We start from the raw sequence: 19,485 nt of genomic DNA on the forward strand, positions 1-19,485 counted from the left end.
CAAGTCACTGCCATTTGTAGAAAACTTCAGCAATTCTATTTTATATTCACATATAACCTATTATGTAAATAGTACTTAAAAGGTATTTTTTCAGATATTTTTATCTCAGTTTTCTTATGTATAAACAGAAATGGGAATATTGTAGATTCTTTCAATGACCATCTACTCTAAACATAGTAATTCTGTAGTAGGATTGTTTTTTGGAAATTTAGGCAATAGTCACACCATGCATAGGTGCCGACTTTCTAATGTGCCATGGGTGCTCCCCCCAGCTCCATTCCAGGCCCCGCCCCCACTCCACCCCTCTCCCAAGGTCCCACCCTGCCCTGTCCCCTCCCCTGAGTGCCCCCCACTCTCACTCCTCCCTGCTCCCCTCCAGTACCTCCTGCACACCACGGAGCAGCTGATCCACAGCAGGGGAGGTAGAGGCACTGATCAGCAGGGCTGCTGGCAGGTGGGAGGAGTTAGGGGAGGCACTGATAATGAGGGCTGTCGGTGGGTGTTAAGCACCCATCATTTCTTTTGGGTGGCTGCTCCAGCTCTGGAGCACCCATGGAGTCAGTGCCCAGGACATCATGCCAGCATTTACCACTGTGCCAATCAATAGTGTTTTAAGTATTTAGAAAATTGTTCTTTGATCCTTTATTATGTCCCCTAATGCATCTGCTCAACAGTAACAGCTTTTCTTTGTGCACCATGACTTAACCACAAAAACTACCCTGTTTATAATTTCTGATCTAGCTGATTGATTTGCTAATCAAGCTACTATAATTTATTTTAAAACTTTCTCCTATAACACAAGCATTCACTGTCATGAGTTTAATCGGCTATACCCAGTGTGTTAACCTAAGTTTAAAATGCAGATTCAGAAACTCTACAACGTACTGGACTTGTACACTATTCTACTGGATTTTACACATAATGTAAGATTAAAATGTACCTGCATTTCTGGTTGTGAGGTACATCATCTTTTTCTTTTTTTTGCTACTTATTGTTCCACAAAAGGGCCCTGAAAGTAAAACAGACAAGAATACTGAAAGCTCTTAAACTCACTTTTTGATAAATATCTTTTCATGATGGCTTACTCTATGTAGATTTTAGGATTAACTAAAAAGACAGCCATATACTGAAGGATAGTTGCACTTTTTTTTTTTTTTTTTAAAACCAGAGACACAATATGACCTTTATTGGAGAGAGAAATCATTATTAATCCTCTTGGCATATACTTTAAATGGTACAGCAGACACACAAAAACTAATGCTCTGCATAAAATGTACCAGAAAACAAAATACTTTTCTAGAAACGAATAGGAAAGGACCAAAACTGTTTCCAGTAAATATTTATATTAGAGCTGTCCATTAATCGCAGTTAACTCACGTGATTAACTCAAAAAAATTAATCACGATTAATAGCACTTTTAATTGCACTGTTAAACAGAACAACAATTGAAATTTATTAAATACTTTGGATGCTTTCCTACATTTTCATATATATTGATTTCAATTACAACACAGAATGCAAAGTGTACAGTACTCATTTTTTATTACAAATATTTGCACTATAAAAATGATAAAGAAATAGCATTTTTCAATTCACCTCATTCAAGTGCCATAATGCAATATCTTTATCATGAAAGTGCAACCTACAAATGTAGATTTTTTTTTTTGTTATATAACTGCACTCAGAAAAACCAAAACAATGTAAAACTTTAGAGCAGTGGTTCTTAACCTTTACTGCAGCCTGCACTCCCTTGGTTCTCAAAATATGTTCTTGCACCCCTTATCAAAAATCACTGAAGTAGGTCAGTTCTTTAAACCTAGATATATTTTTTGTTTGTATACTACAGTAATCATTAAAAAAATTTATAATGTTAATAAATACATAGGTTTGATTAAACAAAGTAGTTGTTTGTACGTACGTACCTATGCTTAATTTGTGTTTTCGATGATTTACCTTCTAAAAAAATCTGGCATGTCTCACACCCCACGTTAAGAACCACTGCTTTAGAGCCTACAAGTCTGCTCAGTCCTACTTCTTGTTCAGCCAATCGCTAAGACAAACAAGTTTGTTTACATTTACGGAACATAATGCTTCCTGCTTCTTATTTACAATGTCACCTGAAAGTGAGAACAGGCATTTACATGGCACTTTTGTAGCTGGCATTGCAAGGAATTTATGTACCAAATAAGCTAAACATTCGTATGCCCCTTCATGCTTTGGCCACCATTCCAGAGGACATGCTCCCATGCTGATGACACTAGTTTAAAAAAATGTGTTAATTAAATTATTGACTGCACTCCCTGGAGGAGAATTGTATGTCTCCTGCTCGGTTTTACCCATATTCTGCCATATATTTAATGTTATAGCAGTCTCGGATGATGATTCCGGCACACGTTTGTTTTAAGAACACTTTCACTTCAGATTTGACAAAAAGCAAAGAAGGTACCAATGTGAGATTTCTAAATATAGTTACAGTACTCAAGATTTAAAAATCTGAAGGGCCTTCCAAAATCTGAGAGGGATGAGGTGTGGAGCATGCTTTCAGAAGTCTTAAAAGAGCAACACTCTGATGCAGAAGCTACAGAACCTGAACCACCAAGAAAATCAACCTTCTGCTGGTGGCATCAGACTCAGATGATGACAATGAGCATGCATCAGTCTGCACTGCTTTGGATCGTTATCGAGCAGAATCCGTTATCAGCATGGACGCATGTCCTCTGGAAGGGTGTTTTAAGCATGAAGGGACACATGAATCTTTAGAGCATCTGCCACGTAAATATCTTGCGATGCCAGCTACAACTGTGCCATGCAAACACCTATAAACAAGAAGTGGGCAGCATTATCTCCTGCAAATGTAAACGAACTTGTTTGTCTGAGCAATTGGCTGAACAAGAAGTAGGATGGAGTGGACATGCAGGCTCTAAAATTTTACATTGTTTTATTTTTGAGTGCAGTTATTTTTTGGTACATAATTCTACATTTGTAAATTCAACTTTCATGATAAAGAGATTGCACTACATTATTTGTATTAGGTGAACTGAAAAAACCTTTTGTTTTTTACTGTGCAAATATTTGTAATAAAAAATAATATAAAGTGAAGCACTGTCCACTTTGTATTCTGTGTGCTAACTGAAATCAATAAATTTGAAAATGTAGAAAACATTCACAAATATTTAAATGGTATTCTATTATTCTTTAACAGTGCGATTAATCACGATTAATTTTTTTAATTGCTTGACATCCCTAATTTATATATAGATATATATTTTAAAAGCAACTTGAAAATGGTCACCCTATGGTTGATTTTCCTGCTTAATTTTACCATTCACCAGCAGGTGGCAAAAAGGATCAAAACTCTGAAAACAGTGAGTGTACATTCTAATCCTCGCTCTTCGAGTCAAGGTCAAAATAAAATACATTTGTAATAACTAGCATTTATTTTATGTATTGAAACCACCTGTGGAGCCTCTTTCATAAGGTCTGCCTGATTGTGCAAATGGAAAAAGCAAAGCAAGCTAATCATGGCAGCACCCCGGCCAGAGCCCTGCCCGCCCTGCGCAACACCATGTATAGCCCCTGGGCTGCTGTGTCCTTCCAAAGCCAGTACGTGGAGCTTGCAGGGCTGTGTGTGGCCTTCCAGTCCCCACTGCCTTCCTCCCTGATATATTTGTTCAATATCTTCATTAATGATCTGGAGGATGGCGTGGATTGCACCCTCAGCAAGTTTGCAGATGACACTAAACTGGGAGGAGAGGTAGATACGCTGGAGGGAAGGGATAGGGTACAGAGGGACCTAGACAAATTAGAGGATTGGGCCAAAAGAAATCTGATGAGGTTCTACAAGGACAAGTGCAGAATCCTGAACTTAGGACGAAAGAATCCCATGCACTGCTATAGACTAAGGACCGAGTAGCTAGGCAGCAGTTCTGCAGAAAGGGACCTAGGGGTTACAGTGGATAAGAAGCTGGATATGAGTCAACAGTGTGCCCTTGTTGCCCAGAAGGCTAACTGCATTTTGGGCTATATAAGTAGGAGCATTGCCAGCAGATCAAGGGATGTGATCATTCGGCATTGGTGAGGCCTCATCGGGAGTAGTGTGTCCAGTTTTGGAGCCCACACTACAAGAAGGATGTGGAAAAAGTGGAAAGAGTCCAGCAGAAGGCAACAAAAATGATTAGGGGGCTGGAGAACATGACTTATGAGGAGAGGCTGAGGGAACAGGGATTATTTAGTCTGCAGAAGAGAAGACTGAGGGGGGGATTTGATAGCTGCTTTCAACTACCTGAAAGGGGGTTCCAAAGAGGATGGATCTAGACTTTTCTCAGTGGTAGAAGAGGACAGAACAAAGAGTAATGCTCTCAAGTTGCAGTGGGGGCGGTTTAGGTTGGATATTAGGAAAAAAACTTTTTCACTAGGAGGGTGGTGAAACACTGGAATGCGTTACCTAGGGAGGTGGAATCTCCTTCCCTAGAGGTTTTTAAGGTCAGGCTTGACAAAGCCCTGGCTGGGACGATTTAGTTGGGGATTGGTCCTGCTTTGAGCAGGCGGTTGGACTAGATGACCTTCTGAGGTCCCTTCCAACCCTGATATTCTATGATTCTATGATAAAGGAACCCATCTCTGAAAGTGCATTAAACCTTACCCGAATTATCCCAGTCCCTCCTAACAAATGCCTTCCGCTTCTCTTCCAGGAACTGGCTAGGAATAAGGCCGGCACTTCCTCCTTCTTTGACATGGCTAGCCTGAAATCAAGTTAATAAGCTATGAATCCCCTGTGACAAATACTTTAAATTTTAGTCCAGTGATTCAAACAAGCAGCAAACTTTCAATCAGACATTCACTCCTGAAGACTGGCTTCTTGAAAGACTGTCATTTAGGATTTCTGGAGGCTAAGCACTGAAGCATTAATGATGGACACCTGAAAATCCAAATTTAGAGAACCATGCTTCCCAGAAACACAGTGGGGTTTGCCGGTTTTCTAGTCCACTTAAACATCATAATTCAAGAAACATGGCTAGAGTAGAGACACAGAAAACTACTTCTTGATAATGAAGTCATTGTACTGTTTACCACATAAATTATTAAATCTCTAATTCCAGAGGTTTATATTTCAGCCATAAAAAGAAATTGCTAAAATGTACAATTACCAAATTGACCAAAATGGCTCAGAAAACACTTAAAAGCCAAACAATTCGTTTGAAAGGATTCTGCATGGCACAACATCTGTAGAGCTCTGCTGAACACTTATGCATTTATCCTGCATTCTTGTTGGAATCCAGAGGCCCTAAGCTAAACATGATTCCAAATATAGGCACCTGACGCACCTATTTTTTCTGTCATTTCACGAACATGTAATATTATCCTTGCCTATGAACTGACCATACCTTAAAATTCCACTGTCATTGTACTGTTTTACTACTACTTAGGAGAGAAAACTCATAGATCTAGGTTTTATAAACCAAACAGTATACTTAGTTATGAAAGCTTAGAAGTCAGATATTCTCCACTGAAATCATTTTATGGTGAGTGTCCCATTGTCAGTAATTCAGGACACACAAATGTGAAATTTTATAGTTTTGGTCCTCTCAATAGCAGCTACTTGCATCCATTTCTCTTAAAGAGAAATGGTATAAACAGCAGGCTGAGTCATATTTTCATCTTATTAGTAGCCAGATGGAATGAAGTTAATATCTCACTTTTTGCCCACTCAAGAAATACTGGATGGATGCTGAGAAGTCTCTAGCTGTAGGAATTCAATGACATCTATTTTGGTACACTTGCAAGTTACTACTTACGACACAATACATCATTGTTCATGTCAATAGACAGAATGAAATGTAAAAACCCATTAGAGATGGCTTGTGGGAGAGGGCTTTTGGTTTATTTTGTTTGGATTCTTGCAAGTTGCCAGTTGGAGGAGTTTGAAAAAACAGAGGTGACAGCATGCATGCTGAATGTCTCTAGTACGCTCTTGTGAAGAGATTCAGAGTGCCTAACTTCTGAAACACATTTAATTGGCAGTAAGTAATTATGCAGACTATTTTTTCTCTTTATTTTCCCTTCTGTAGTTACTGTAGCTGGCTGGTTAGAAGAAGATGGGATCTCTCCATCATCTTTTTCAAACACACAAAAGGAGTAAGATGGAAATCCAACTCTTTGAGAAAACAAGAGAAAAGATTCCTGTATCATAACTGCTGTTCTATGAGATGTGGGTGCAGACATGTATTCCACACGTGTGTGCATGGGCTTACTCTGCCTTGCAATATTCATCATGCTCACTCCTGCCCCAACCCCTCCCCCCAGTTCCTTTGTGCCAAAATCCCCGGCGGAAGACTCGACTGCAGAGGGGTGGAGAGTGGTTCATGGACTACATGTCTGCACCCACATCTCAAAGAAGAGTTACGATACAGGTGGTAGACATGTATTCCAATCAGGTAACTCACAAGCAGTTCCAGGGGAAAGCAGGCTCAGAGTTATTTAAATAGTGAGCACAGAACTGCTCCCCAAAGTTTGCAGCCATTGGTGATAGCACAATGTCTAGCAAAAATATGTACAGAAGATACATCACAGCCCTGCAGATATCCACTACTGAAACACCACTAAGAAATGGAGCTGATGTCACCTGAGCTCTCGTTAAATGAGCCCACAAAAGATGGTGGAGGTGTCATCTGAGTCACTTCAGAAGCCATAGTAATGCAGGAAGTTATTCACTTGGAAACAGTTTGAGCAGAGAATGGTTGTCCCTTCATCTGCTCAGCGTAGGAAATAAAGTGGCGAGGTGATGAATGAAACGGCTTAGTCCTTTCTAAATAAAATGCCAACCACTACATCTAAACTAGGCAGATGCTGTTCCTCCACACTTGAATGTGGTTTGAGAAAAAAAAAATATAGGTAAGTAAATAATTTGATTAAGGTGAAACAGATACCACTTTGGACAAAAATTTTGGGTATGGTCTTAAAGCCATCTTGTCCTTGAAGAATTGAGCGTATGAAGGCTCTGCCATTGAGGCCTGCACCTCACTAATTCTTCTTGTGGATGTTATAGCCACTAGGAAGGCAGTCTTCTGAGAGAGGAGAGCCCATGAACATGTTGCTATCAGCTCAAATGGTGGACCAATCAGTGCTGTCAGGACATTAAGGTCCCACAATGGCACCATTTCTTTTGCTAGTGGAAAAAGATGGATAATACCCTCTCAAAAACTTCACAATCATAGGGTTTGAGAATACCAACTTCTCTTGAATGGGAGGATGAAAAGATGAGAACATCTCCAAGGGAACACCTTCAGGGAGCTCAGAGTGAGGCCTGAAGATTTCAAATGCACCAAATACTTCAAAACATGGGCTGAATCGGCATGGATGTTGCCCAAATAGAAAATTATTTCCACTTAGACAAGTAATGGCCCTTGTGTCTGGTTTTCTACTACTAAGCAGAATCTCTAACTGCCTCTGAGAACTAGCCATTCAGCATCCACACCTTAAGATGCAGACTGCTCAACGATGGATGAACAACCTGGCTAATTGGTTGAGTCAGTAGGTTGGAGAAAACAGAAAGAGGTTTGGGAGGTCAAGGCAACAAGAGAGAGGAGGTTGGAAAATTAACATTGCCTCAGTCATGCTGGTGTAATCATAGTAAGTTTGACGTGATCCAATTTGAGCTTGAGGATAGCCTGAGGGATCAGAGGAATGGGGGGAAAGGCATACATCAGGGTCCCTCCTCAATTTAGATGGAAGGCCTAGGAGGGTGGTGAAGCACTGGAATGGGTTACTTAAGAAAGGAGATTCCACCACCTCCCTAGGAGTTTTTAAGGTCAAGCTTGACAAAGCCCTGGCTGGGATGATTTAGTTGGTGATTGGTCCTGCTTTGAGCAGGGGGTTGGACTAGATGACCTCTTGATGTCCCTTCCAACCCTGATATTCTATGATTCTAAGGCCTTGATAAGAGACCCTGGCTAAGACATGCTCAAGAGCAGAACTGATGACATTTTCTGTTGCCCTTTGTTGCAAAAAAGTTTATGGAAGGGATACTCCGTTACTGAAAAATGGACGTCAACACACTCTTCTTTAGGGACCACTCATGGTTGATCAAAAAAGATCTGCTGAGATGATTAGCCATTTGGTTCTGAGAGCGTGACAAGTATTCTGTGGGTATATCATCTTCCTTGATGCAGAAGTTCCAGACTTTTGTTTCCTGAAAAAGCTGGTTGGAACAAGCACCACTCTGGTTGTTCACATAATACACTGCAATGGCTGTGTCCATGAGAATATGAATCCATGCCCTCCAGATTGGATCCTGAATCACCTGACAAGCATTGTCTACTGCTCAAAGTTCCAGCAGGTTTATATGAAAGGAAGCTTCCTCTGACCACAAACCCTGAATTTAACTCTCCCAGATGTGTTCCCGAACCAATTGGGGAGGCATCAGAACTACTGTCTTAGTTGGTGGAAGGTGGACAAAGGGGAAACCCTGACACAATATGTTGAATTCCACCCACCACTATAAAGAGTGCAGAATTTTTAGGGCACCTGGACAAGGGTGTCCAGCAGCTGGCAACACAGGCAAAAGTCTAACACCAGCCACAACTGAAGAAGGTGAAGATGCACCATTGCATGTTTCATTACATACATGCATGCCACCATAGGGCCCAGTAACCTCATGCATACCCGGATTGTGGTCAAAGGGTGCAACTGAAGATCCCAACAAAAGTGATGAATTGCCTGGAACAGTTCAGACAGAAGAAAGACCCTCAAATTCATAGTCTATCGGAGCACCAATGAAAATTTTTTGAGTTGGCTTCAAAACTGATTTGCTCCTGTTTCAGATCAGACCAAACCGATAAAAAAAAGTCTAGTGTGAACCTGACATGACAGAGAACCTGCTCCCTGGATGGACATCTCAGTAGCCAATCATTCAGGTATGGAAAGATATAAATTCCCCTTCTCCTGAGAAAGGCAGCCATCACCGTCATGCATTTAATAAAGACATATGGGGCTGATGGCAGTCTGAAGGGGAGAACTGTGTACTGGTAATGATAGCTGGTGATGAGGAATCTGAGGTACTTCCTGTGGCCTGGGAAGATTGCTACATGACAATAAGCATCCTGGAGACTGAGAGCAGCAAACCGGTTGTAATTCAGAGCAGGAAGAACAGTAACCAGGATAACCATGCAGAATCTCTGATGAGTTTGATGAGATCAAGGCTAGGTCTCATTCCTTCCTTAGATGTGAGGATCAGGAAGTATCACGAATAAAACACCTTTCCGCAAAGATGACGAAGAACCTCCTCTATAGCGCCCAAAGTACACAAGGTTTGTACCTGCTCTAAGAGCAGTTACTCGTGAGATGGGTTCCTGAAAAGGGACGGGGTAGGAGGATGGGAGTGGGGAATGGATAGGAACTGAATGGCACAACCTGATCCCCCCAGTGCTTATGACCCATCTGACCATAGTTATTGTTTCCCGAACACTGTAGAAGCAAGACAGCCTTTCCCCAAATAACTGGGGCATAGAAACAACATTGACAACTGAGGTGCTGCTCTCAAAACACCAGTCAAACAGACTGTCTAGCGGAAGGAGGAAGAGGATAAGCCACTTGACTAAAAAGTAGACCCAGAAGGTTTCTTCCCTCCATGATTTATGCCCCTTTCTAGGGAAATCTTGCTGCCTTGCAGGGTAGGAATGAACACTGACAGAAATATCATTGAGGACGATATTGCTGCTGCTTCCCAAAATGCAGTCTTTGCAGCCTGGGTATAAATTCCCAATGAGTGTAGGGCACTCAGGAGTCTTTCAAACAGTATAATGTCTCATCAGTTTTCTCCGAGAACAGGACATGACCATCGAACAAGTCCTCTATGCTTTGCTGGATCTCAGGCGCTATGCCAGAGTTTTGTACTCATGAGGCCATGAACCTGGACGAAGCATCTGCTATATCCAGGGTTGACTGTAAGGATGCCTTGGCCACTAAACTACCAACCATAAAAAAAGCCTTGAACTCCTCCTTAGAGGATCCTGTAACTTGTTCAGATACGGACACAGCATCACGGTTCACAAAATCGTATTTTTATAATAGAGCTTGATGATTTGCAAAACACATCTACAAGGAGGAAGTAGAGTAGATTTTTCTCCCCAATAAACATAGCATTTTGGACTTCTTTTCTTTAGGCATAGATTTATATCTTCCTTCTCTCACTCTCATGTTCTGCTGTCACAACCAGGAAATTTGGAACTGGATGTGTGAAAAAGGATTTGAAGCCCTCCATTCCCACATAGTAACTCTTGTCAGTGCATTTTGCTGTGGGTGTTAACAAAGCCAGGGTTCTGCATAATGATTTAACAGACTCTAGTGTTGCTTCGTTTATAGGGAAGGCAACTCTCACAGGAGCCAATTGTTGGAAGATATCTACCATTTTATGGGTGTTTTCCAGCACAAGCTTGGCCTGAATACATAAGGCTGATGCCATGTGTCTGAGCAGATCCCGATATGATCTGAAATCCTCTGGTACTGGACATGAGGACTTGAGTACCACTGCATCATCTGGTGACAAGGACGACAATGTAGTTGGGGCCAATGGAATCCCTTGAGGAATGACATCCATCCATCCCAAAGGTTCAGAATGTCCTAATACACAGGGAGTGCGCCTTCTGCTGTGCCTGCAGGTCTGATGGTTCTGGCGGGGAGACTACTGGAGGTACAGGTGATCGCCTCCTACAGCGAGCTGATGACTGGGATTTTGCTGAGCAAGAGACTTCTCAGGGATTTCCAGGAGGCTGCTGGGCATAAATATACAGCATCTGAGGCCCGTAAGAACTAGGTCAAGGTACCTTGTCTCTGCTGTGGGAATGATATCAATCCTGGTACCAACTATGACTCCTGCTGTGTCTTGACAACCTTCAAGAGAGTGGGATAGGGAAGGGAAGGGGAGATCTCTCTGAGCTCAGGTGTGAAGATCCCCCCCAAAAAGCCACTCCTGTCAGGACTACCAAGATTCCAGCGCCATCCATAGCCCAACCCAACAACGCCACGAGTACCAAAGGAGCAGTCAACAAGTCCTTGAATATTGGTACCAGCCCTGAACTCATTCTGGGCCCCATAAAAGGCATCAGTACCAAAAATAAAGCTGGTGTCAAGCCAGCAGATCCAGACTATGTTGTAGTCAGCATTGATACCACGGATTCTATCTGTGCCAAAGACGCCCTTGGTACCAAATAAGAAATCGACAACACCCATGCATCATGGGTAAACTGCAGTGAGGACGACGGTGTCAGAAACGATAAATTCACCAACAATCCCAGGGTAGCAGAGGACACCACAGACGATGCAATTGCAGTCAGAGGAGGGTCTTGAATAAGCAGTGAATCAGGAACAGACAGGCACAACAGATCTGCTGCTTCCGGATACACAGGGTGGAAACCAATGATACCATCATCTGTATTGAAGGTACCGGAATCAATGGGTGTCCCCAAGGCAGTACACCAGAATTGCTGGTACAGATTCACAAACTTGATCTAAACATGAGACCAGAGATTGGGTTGATGGTCCCACTCTATCCCTCATACCAAGAGACTCCCAGTGCCAATCAGTACTTCCCTTAGTCTGAAGATGAATCTCCCCATCCCCTGGAATGACCCTGATCTGTTTTGATTGTTTTTGTTTGTGGGCCCGATGAAGGGGAGCAGTCCTTCTTCCTTCTGGGCAAGTAATCTGAGCTCAGTCCAGAAGCACCAATACATACCGGCTCCAGTGCCCTTTCACGGGCCTGACACTGGTCCCCAACGTTGAGGCAGGCAATGCTGTCTGCTCGAGAAGGTGCTGTTTTAATCTTACATCTCTAGTTTCCTGTGTCCTCTTTTTAAAGGACTTACAAATAGAGCACCTTTCTTTAGCATGCTTTTCCTGAAGGCAAAATAAACGTCTAGGGTGTGGATGGTTATGGGGAATAGCTGCCCCACAAAAAGGGCAATGTTTTAACCCCAGTGAAGGCATCCTACCAAGAGAAGCTACCTGGCTATTAACTACCTAAGGGTACTAACAGTAACTATATACAAAGATGACACAAAAAGCTGTAAAGACAAGAGAGAGGAAAGATCACACTAAGTGCTCCAACTCTAGCTGCAAGCAGTGTGAAGGAACAGAGCAGGGTTGGGGTGGTGCTGCCCTTTTATAGCCATGGGAAGAGCTATGAGCGGAGGGAAGCCGGTGCCGATTCTGTGGGTACTGCTAGGCAAAATTATACAGCTTTGGTGCGCTGGGTGTGCACACACCTGAGTGCAACGCATGTCTGCAACCACTCAAAGAAGAACCTACTCTTCCGCAATCACTGTCAGAGGGAGACTCACCATAATTAATTGACAACCTAAGATGTGATACTTTGCTGGAAATTATCTGAATTTTGGAATGTAGCAGCTTCAGACCAAATAAGTAGTAGTATAAAAAAGATAGAGTGGTATAGATAATACTGAAGTGAAAGACAATGATGTAAGATTGTTTTAAGACGTTGAGGTTATGCTGGAGAGCGAAAAGCTGGATCAATACTTCTTCCTAAAACTCCTATCAACCGGATTAGATTAATACAAATCTATTACTATTATAAATAATCAAAGTAATAAAGGTCTCAGCATTTTACCAACCTGCCACCAATTTGAGTCTTCCCGGTTTACAATCTGAAGAATTTCTCCTTTAGAAAATTTCAAACCTGCTTCTTTGCATGGGATCAGGTTGTCATTGTATGGATTATAATCAAAATGACACTTCACAAATACCTGAAATACATCGTAAACCTTTAAAGCTTAAAAGATTGAATATCAACAATTGCTACTGATATCAAAAAGTCTCATTACTTCGTTAGTAAAGCCAAAACTGCTTTGTAACTTTGCTAAGGACATACAAAATTTAATTAATGGTTAACAATTTTCCTTGGCCAAGCAAAATACAAGATATTGGAGAAGATTTAAAGAACATTTTGCCTGATATTATACCAGCAGAGAGTACATTAAACTAAACAGCAACACAAATGATCTCAAAAAGCTTCTCAACCCAGGAAAATACAAAATTGTTTTTTTTTTTTAAAAATTACACACATATTGTCTAACTGAAACTGAAACACTCATTTTTACACTTCAGTATAAACCATAACTCCGCATTCTGACATGCACTAACCTGAAATTAATCTAAAGTATGCATTTCTGAGAATGTGAGCACTGGCCTTGAGATTTGTGAAATTCTAACTATGAACTTAGGCTACAAATTGCTGAGGTTTCAAGACCTCACTTGTATTAAAGGCCTTCCTCTCAGAGTTGCTATTGGAAAGGGAACTGGCAGTAAACTGCCCCCCTTCTCTGTGGTTCCAATGCTTCAGAAGATGGGGATCTGCATGCCTTATCCCCTGTATAGGAGAATGCGTCTCTGACTAAAGCTCAGTGCATTCCTATATTCCTACAGCTCCTGCTAGCCCAAGCAGTCTTTTGTCTTGCTTGTACTCAAAAAAGCTGGTTCTGGAGAATTTATGTTTTGGAAAACCATATTCAGGAAGATAAATTTACCACCTACAAAGAGCTTTTTTTGAATCTTCAAATCCATCGATTTAGAACAATGTATTTACTCCTTCAGTGTACAAGTTAACAGGCTACAGGAACAATCAGTTAGAACACTGAGCTATTTGGCACCTCACATTCTCTCAAGCAAATCAACTTCTGAGGAAGTTTCTCTCTCTCTCAAATTAAGCCTGTACCCAAATTCAGCCAAGTCTCTGAAAACTGCAGTTTGCTCAGTAGAGATTTGTTAGAGACTGGCAGCAGCATCACTCTCTGAAGATTCTGCCCGCACAGAGCATTCTTCATCCCTATACATCTCCTGTGGACCGACCAGACTAGTCACGTGCCATTCCAGGGATGAGGGGCTGGGCCAGACTTTACCTGCAATTGCTTCTCTCAACAGCTGAACAATTCTGTGCTGCCAGGCACTGGAATTGAGAGCAAGAAGAATGTCCCCTCTGTGTTCTCAATGCTTCCATTGCTACCGCCAATGCAGCATGAAGGAGAAGGAGGAAGCAATGTGACCTAATGTAGAGGTGCGAACAGGGAGGAGCTGGTACGAAGGAAGGGGAAGCAGTGGAGGTGGGATAAGGAAATGAGCTGTGTTAGGGTGAATAAAGAGGTCCAGAGGAGTACTGACAGTCTGGAGAGAAGGAGGATGGAGCAGAAGGGTCTATAGCCATGTTAACAACACTTTAACTACAAGATCACATACTATTTTTCCAGAGTGTACTATAATGCAATCTTAATTCTCACATTTCTTAACTGCTGAGTGCTTGACATTGCAACTGTAGCTTTCTTTTAATGTAAAGGGGGGTGGGGCTGTAAATAATTAACAAATATATTAAAATTAAGACTAGTTGTAAGTTTTCTATCAAAACCGTTTCAACAGAAAACTGAGTTTTTGACTAAAATTGTTTTTGTGGAAAATGTCTACTTTCTATGGAAAATTGTTTTTGTCAAAAAACTGAACATCCAAAAACGAAACCCCTCCCCAGCTGGACTACAGCTTTCAGGATGCACAGTAGCCATGCAGCTGCCATTATGTATGCCTCTGCTCATCAAGAGTAGAGACCCATATGCAACATGGGAGATTTAGTTTGCCAAGGGAACCCAGCCTACAGAAGAGAATGGGAGCATTATGCACACCAGAAGCACTTCAGAATAGAAATATTTTGGGTTTTGGCCAAAGTGTTCTTGTTTTCAATTTTTCATAGAAAACTCAACATTTTCGATGGGACAAATACCCCATTTTCTGAGGGGATATTCATGGGTGGGTGAACAGGGAATTTTGCAGATCCATAAACCAGAACTGTCTCTGCCAATTGGGCGCAATCAGGATGACTTGAGCTCTGTCTTGGTGGATCTTCCATAGAACCTGTGGTATCAATGGGATGGGAAGGAAGGCATACTCCAGGTAATCTGTCCATGACACCAGCAGATCATCTCCAATCGAGCCCCTACACAGTGCTGCTCTGGAGCAGTACTGAGGAAGTTTCTTGTTCCCCCATAAGGCAAAAAAAAGTCCCAGTCTGGTGTTCCCCATCAAGAGAAAACGTTGAGAACCAAATTTTAAACTCCCATTTGTGATTTGCAGAAAAATGTCTGTTTAGACAATCTGCTAGAGAGTTTTGCATCCCTGGTAAATATGCTGCTGGTAGGGCTATACAATGGCTGATGCACCAGTTCCAAAGGACGCTTGCCTCTATGCACAGAGGATAACAGCTTGTTCCCCCCTGCTGATTGCTCACAGTTCTAATAAATTGATATGCATTCTGGACTCCCATACAGTCCAGATGCCTTGCGCCATATGATCACCAGCATGATCACCCCAACCCAAGAGGGAGGCACTGGTAACAATGGTTGCCTCAGGAGTCAGTGTGAGAAACGGAATCCACATCCAACCCTTTTCCGGTTTAATTCACCGCCTGAAAGAGTGCAAAACTTTGGAAGGAATGGTCACCTTACCATCTATACTGCCCTTCTGATATGTCCATAGAGAGAAGGCAGGCTTGTAGGCAACAAAGATGAAGTCCGGTGAATGGCACCACATGTATGCAAGAGACAATGTGGCCAAGGAGGGAAAAGCGAGTTTGGACTGACATCCAGGGTCTGATAGTGACCTGATGTATGAGTGCACTCGTGGCCTGAAACTAGTCAAGAGGAAGATATGCTCTTGCTGTGGTTGAGTCCATTATTGCCCTGTAGAGTTTATACATCTTGTGGGTGTCAACGTGGACTTTTTGTGATTGATGCAGACATCCAAAGAAGGCAGAAGGCTGAGCAGAACACTGGCTGTTCACTGGACTTCCTCATAGGAACTGCCCTTCAGAAGCCAGTTGTTGAGGTAAGTGAAGCCTGTAAATCCCTTCTCATCCAAACTGCCACTACTGAAAAAACCTCTGTGAAGACCTTGGGTGTTATAGCTAGGCCAAAGTGAAGGACTCTAAACTGGTAATGTGATTGATTGAAGAGGAACCTCCTGTGAGTTGGGTGGATGTCTTTGTGAACATATGCATCTTTCAGGTCAAGAATGTCAAACCATGTGTTCCCCTCTAACAAGGAAATTATTGATGCCCACGGATATCATGCAGAATTTTAGCTTTCAAATGAATCTATTCAGCTGCCTCAGATTGAGAATTGCTCTCCTTTCCCCATTCTTCTTGGAGGTCAGGAAGTAAGGGGAATGGAATCCCTTCCCTAATGTTGTGGTGGAACCCTTTCTACAGCTCCCGGTAGGAGAGGGGGGTTTGCCTCTTGTTGTAGAATCTGCTTGTAAGAGTGGTCCTTGAAATGGAACAGGGAAGGGGATTTGTGAGTAGGAGGTACCAGAAACATGATCAGAAAGCTACAATGAATCATCTCTAATACCCATTTGTCTGTAGTGGGTCCTCTGGTTTTTGGCAAATTAGGTAAGGCAACCTCCAAATATCAGGGGAGGGGAATGAAGCAGCACCAGTAAGGTATAGCTCCACAGACCTATCAAAAGAAACTCTTCATTTGGAGGTTGGAATATGATGTGTCAGTTGATGTTACAGTGGCTGAGTTCCTGGGTCTATAAACCCGGTCTCTTGTGTGGTGGCTCCTGAGGATGTTGGTGGTTAAAAAGCTGAGGAGATCATCTTGCCCTATTCCCCTTGTCTATGGGGTTTTCTCTTAAGGGTGGGAGTATAAATGCCCAGTGAGCAAAGCATTACCCTTAAAGACTCAAGGAGTGGAGAGACTATCATGAAACAGGTTGATACTATCGAAGGGCAGATCTTGGATAGTACTCTGCACCTCTCTAGGGAAACCTGAGGATTGCAACCATTAGTCCCTTTGCATAACAATGGCTGCAGCCATCTTTCTAAATGCACAGCTTGGAGGGAAGCTTTGGTCACCATCCTACCCTCATCCACTAAGGCCTGGAGTGGGCCTTATCCTGAGGGAGCTTGTCCTTGAATTCCAAAAACTTATTACAGTTGCTATCATCATATTTGGACAAAAAGGCTTGGTAATTTGAGCTCCTGAACCGGAGTGAGGTGGATGAGAAGACCTTTCTCCCTAGCAGGATGAGTCACTTGTGTCCTTTATCAGAGACCGTGGGCTTTGGGTGCTGTTGCTTGGACTGCTCTGTAGCTACCTGTACTACCAAAGAGTTAGACAGTGGGTGAGAAAACAAAAACCTCTCCCCCTCCCCTCCAGGAAGGAACAAAGTAATGGTTTTTGGCTTTCTTTGGGGTGAGCACACAAGAAGCCAGGGTGTGCCAAACCATCTTTGCCACGATGGCCTCATTGATGGGGAGGGCCACTCAGCAGGGACTGGAAGATTGCAGAATGTCCAGTAAACTGTGCTGAGGCTTCTGGACCTTCTCCAGCTCATTCTGTAGCTCTACAGTCACCTTGTGCATGAGATCCTGGTATTGCTTAAAGTCATCTGAGGGAAACAGAGGATGGAGTAACCACCTCATTCGGTGAGGATGACAAGAACTGTAGGCTCTGACTCACTTTCCCCTTCCACATATTCTGACAGTTTCAATTGTGGGTAACTGGGTGATGATAAATAGGACTCCTGTAGGCTGAATCAGCTGGTTGAGGAGGAATCCATGGCATCAGGTACCACCTGTCCTTTGGCCAGTTGTATCTGGTCTGGGGCTGGAATCCTGATCTGGGGCTCTTATCTCATGCTCCCTCTGCCTGATGCTGCAGGGGATCCTGCAGGGGCTAATACTCATCTGAAGAGAAAGCTGGATTCCTTATCTCTGGTGGAACCAATGGTACAAATGGTTGCCTTGCTGTAATAGTCTCTGTAATAGGGTGCAGTTCGCCGCTCCAGGCCAATGGGGGCTGCGGGAAGGCCGCTTCCCGCAGCCCCCGTTGGCCTGGAGCAGGGAACCGCGGCCAGTGAGAGCTGCGATCGGCCGAACCTGCGGACATGGCAGGTAAACAAACCAGTCCAGCCCGCCAGGGGCTTTCCCTGAACAAGCGGCGAACTGACTTTGAGAACCACTGGGCTAATGAACACTGCTTACAAAAAATTACAGACTCAGACACATGGTGTGCTTGCATATCCCACATGTGAAATACACATAGGGACCATCACTCAAAGAACAAACTAAACTTTATTGCTGCCACTTCTAGCCCAAGCACATGTATGTGTCCACATGACTGGCTCTGACTGAAAGTGAATGTCTCCCTAGGACAAGTCTCAGGCAATAATGCCAACAGGGATCTAGAGGCATATAAAAAAAAAAGGTAGGTTTCCCGGAGATCCAGACATATTACAAAATCCCCTGAATGAACTGTCCCCAACAGCAAAATCTTTGCATTAGATTCCATCCAGAATTTTTTCTTGAATACAAACAAATTCAGCCATTTTAAAAATCAAAATTGGTCCACCTTTTTTGGTACTATAAAACGTAGGGAAACAAGTCCCAGATTCTGCACCTGTACTTGAGGAGGCAATGAACTACACATAGTTAATAAAACCTTGTGTTATTTTTCTTCCCAAAAAGCAACTGAGGACAGGATGAACAGAGGGGACACAACAGGCATTTCTTGTAATTTTATGCAGTACCGCCTGGTCATTACTGAGGGTGCCCAATCTTGTACTTATCAGTGTTTTTCCCTAAGAGTGAAGAAGCCTCCCACTTTAAATCACTCAATGAGACAGAGTGGTAGATAGAATGAACCTTAGAAGATTCTTTCAAGATGAAAGAGCCTCCTCTTGTATTATAGGAAATAAGGAAATGTGAACTTATGGGAGGTTGAGAAAATGTTACCCTTTTCTGTATGGGTTTAGATTGGGGTGTCAAATGTTGGCTGGATCCAGCCCACCAAATACATTTGCATGGCCTGCATAGCATGTTCAGAATCTAAGCTCTCACCAAAAAAAAAAAAAAAAAGTTCTCTCTCTCCTGGCTACATATAACACCTTTCAAATGTGAACGGACTGTAACTAATGTAATGCCATCTGCCTGATTCTGCAAACAGCCTGAAACAATGATTCATTGCTGTGAACTGCCTCTGACTACCAATAATCTAATGACACTTTAAAATGTAATCATTAACTATTTAAATTTATTCTTTTAGCAAAGAAATGAGGAAAGGATTGAGATCAAAATCCACAGGTCAGAGGTGAGAAACTGGGAGTTGCTACAGAGAACAAAGTACAAATGAAAGACAGACAGAAGAAGGCAGAAAGAAAAGAAATAGTGGGCAGAAAAACAACAGTTTCTAAAATAGAGTATGTTTTCCCTTCATGCAACAAGAAGGTACTGAACAGATAATAAATCTGCACAAAATAAGTTTGACAATTCCAGTCCAGTCTTATGCTTGGAGGTTTGAAGTTTCAATTTTGAGTCTTTTAATAAGTCCTTTAAACCAAATGATATTTAAAAGCTTTTTACCTTAGTTCTTTTGGCCATGAGTTCCAAATATTTTTGCATAAAATTTCCAAGCCTTTATTCAACAGTGT

At 42.4% G+C, this 19,485-nt stretch overlaps 1 protein-coding gene across 6 annotated transcripts in view; it reads right to left on the reverse strand.

The window, feature by feature from the left end:
• PALS2 (protein associated with LIN7 2, MAGUK p55 family member) overlaps window positions 1-19,485 on the reverse strand; it is a 132,628-nt gene that overhangs the window by 13,210 nt on the left and 99,933 nt on the right. For all 6 annotated transcript variants that reach the window (XM_073333707.1, XM_073333710.1, XM_073333705.1 and 3 more), the window contains 3 exons: window positions 12,627-12,758; window positions 4,643-4,742; window positions 941-1,009 (listed from right to left, as the gene is read on the reverse strand). In XM_073333707.1, the coding sequence (XP_073189808.1) occupies window positions 941-1,009; window positions 4,643-4,742; window positions 12,627-12,758 (301 nt within the window). The remainder of the gene's footprint in view (window positions 1-940; window positions 1,010-4,642; window positions 4,743-12,626; window positions 12,759-19,485) is intronic.

The sequence above is a fragment of the Lepidochelys kempii genome, chromosome 2, assembly GCF_965140265.1.
Source record: "Lepidochelys kempii isolate rLepKem1 chromosome 2, rLepKem1.hap2, whole genome shotgun sequence".
Lineage (NCBI taxonomy): Eukaryota > Metazoa > Chordata > Testudines > Cheloniidae > Lepidochelys > Lepidochelys kempii.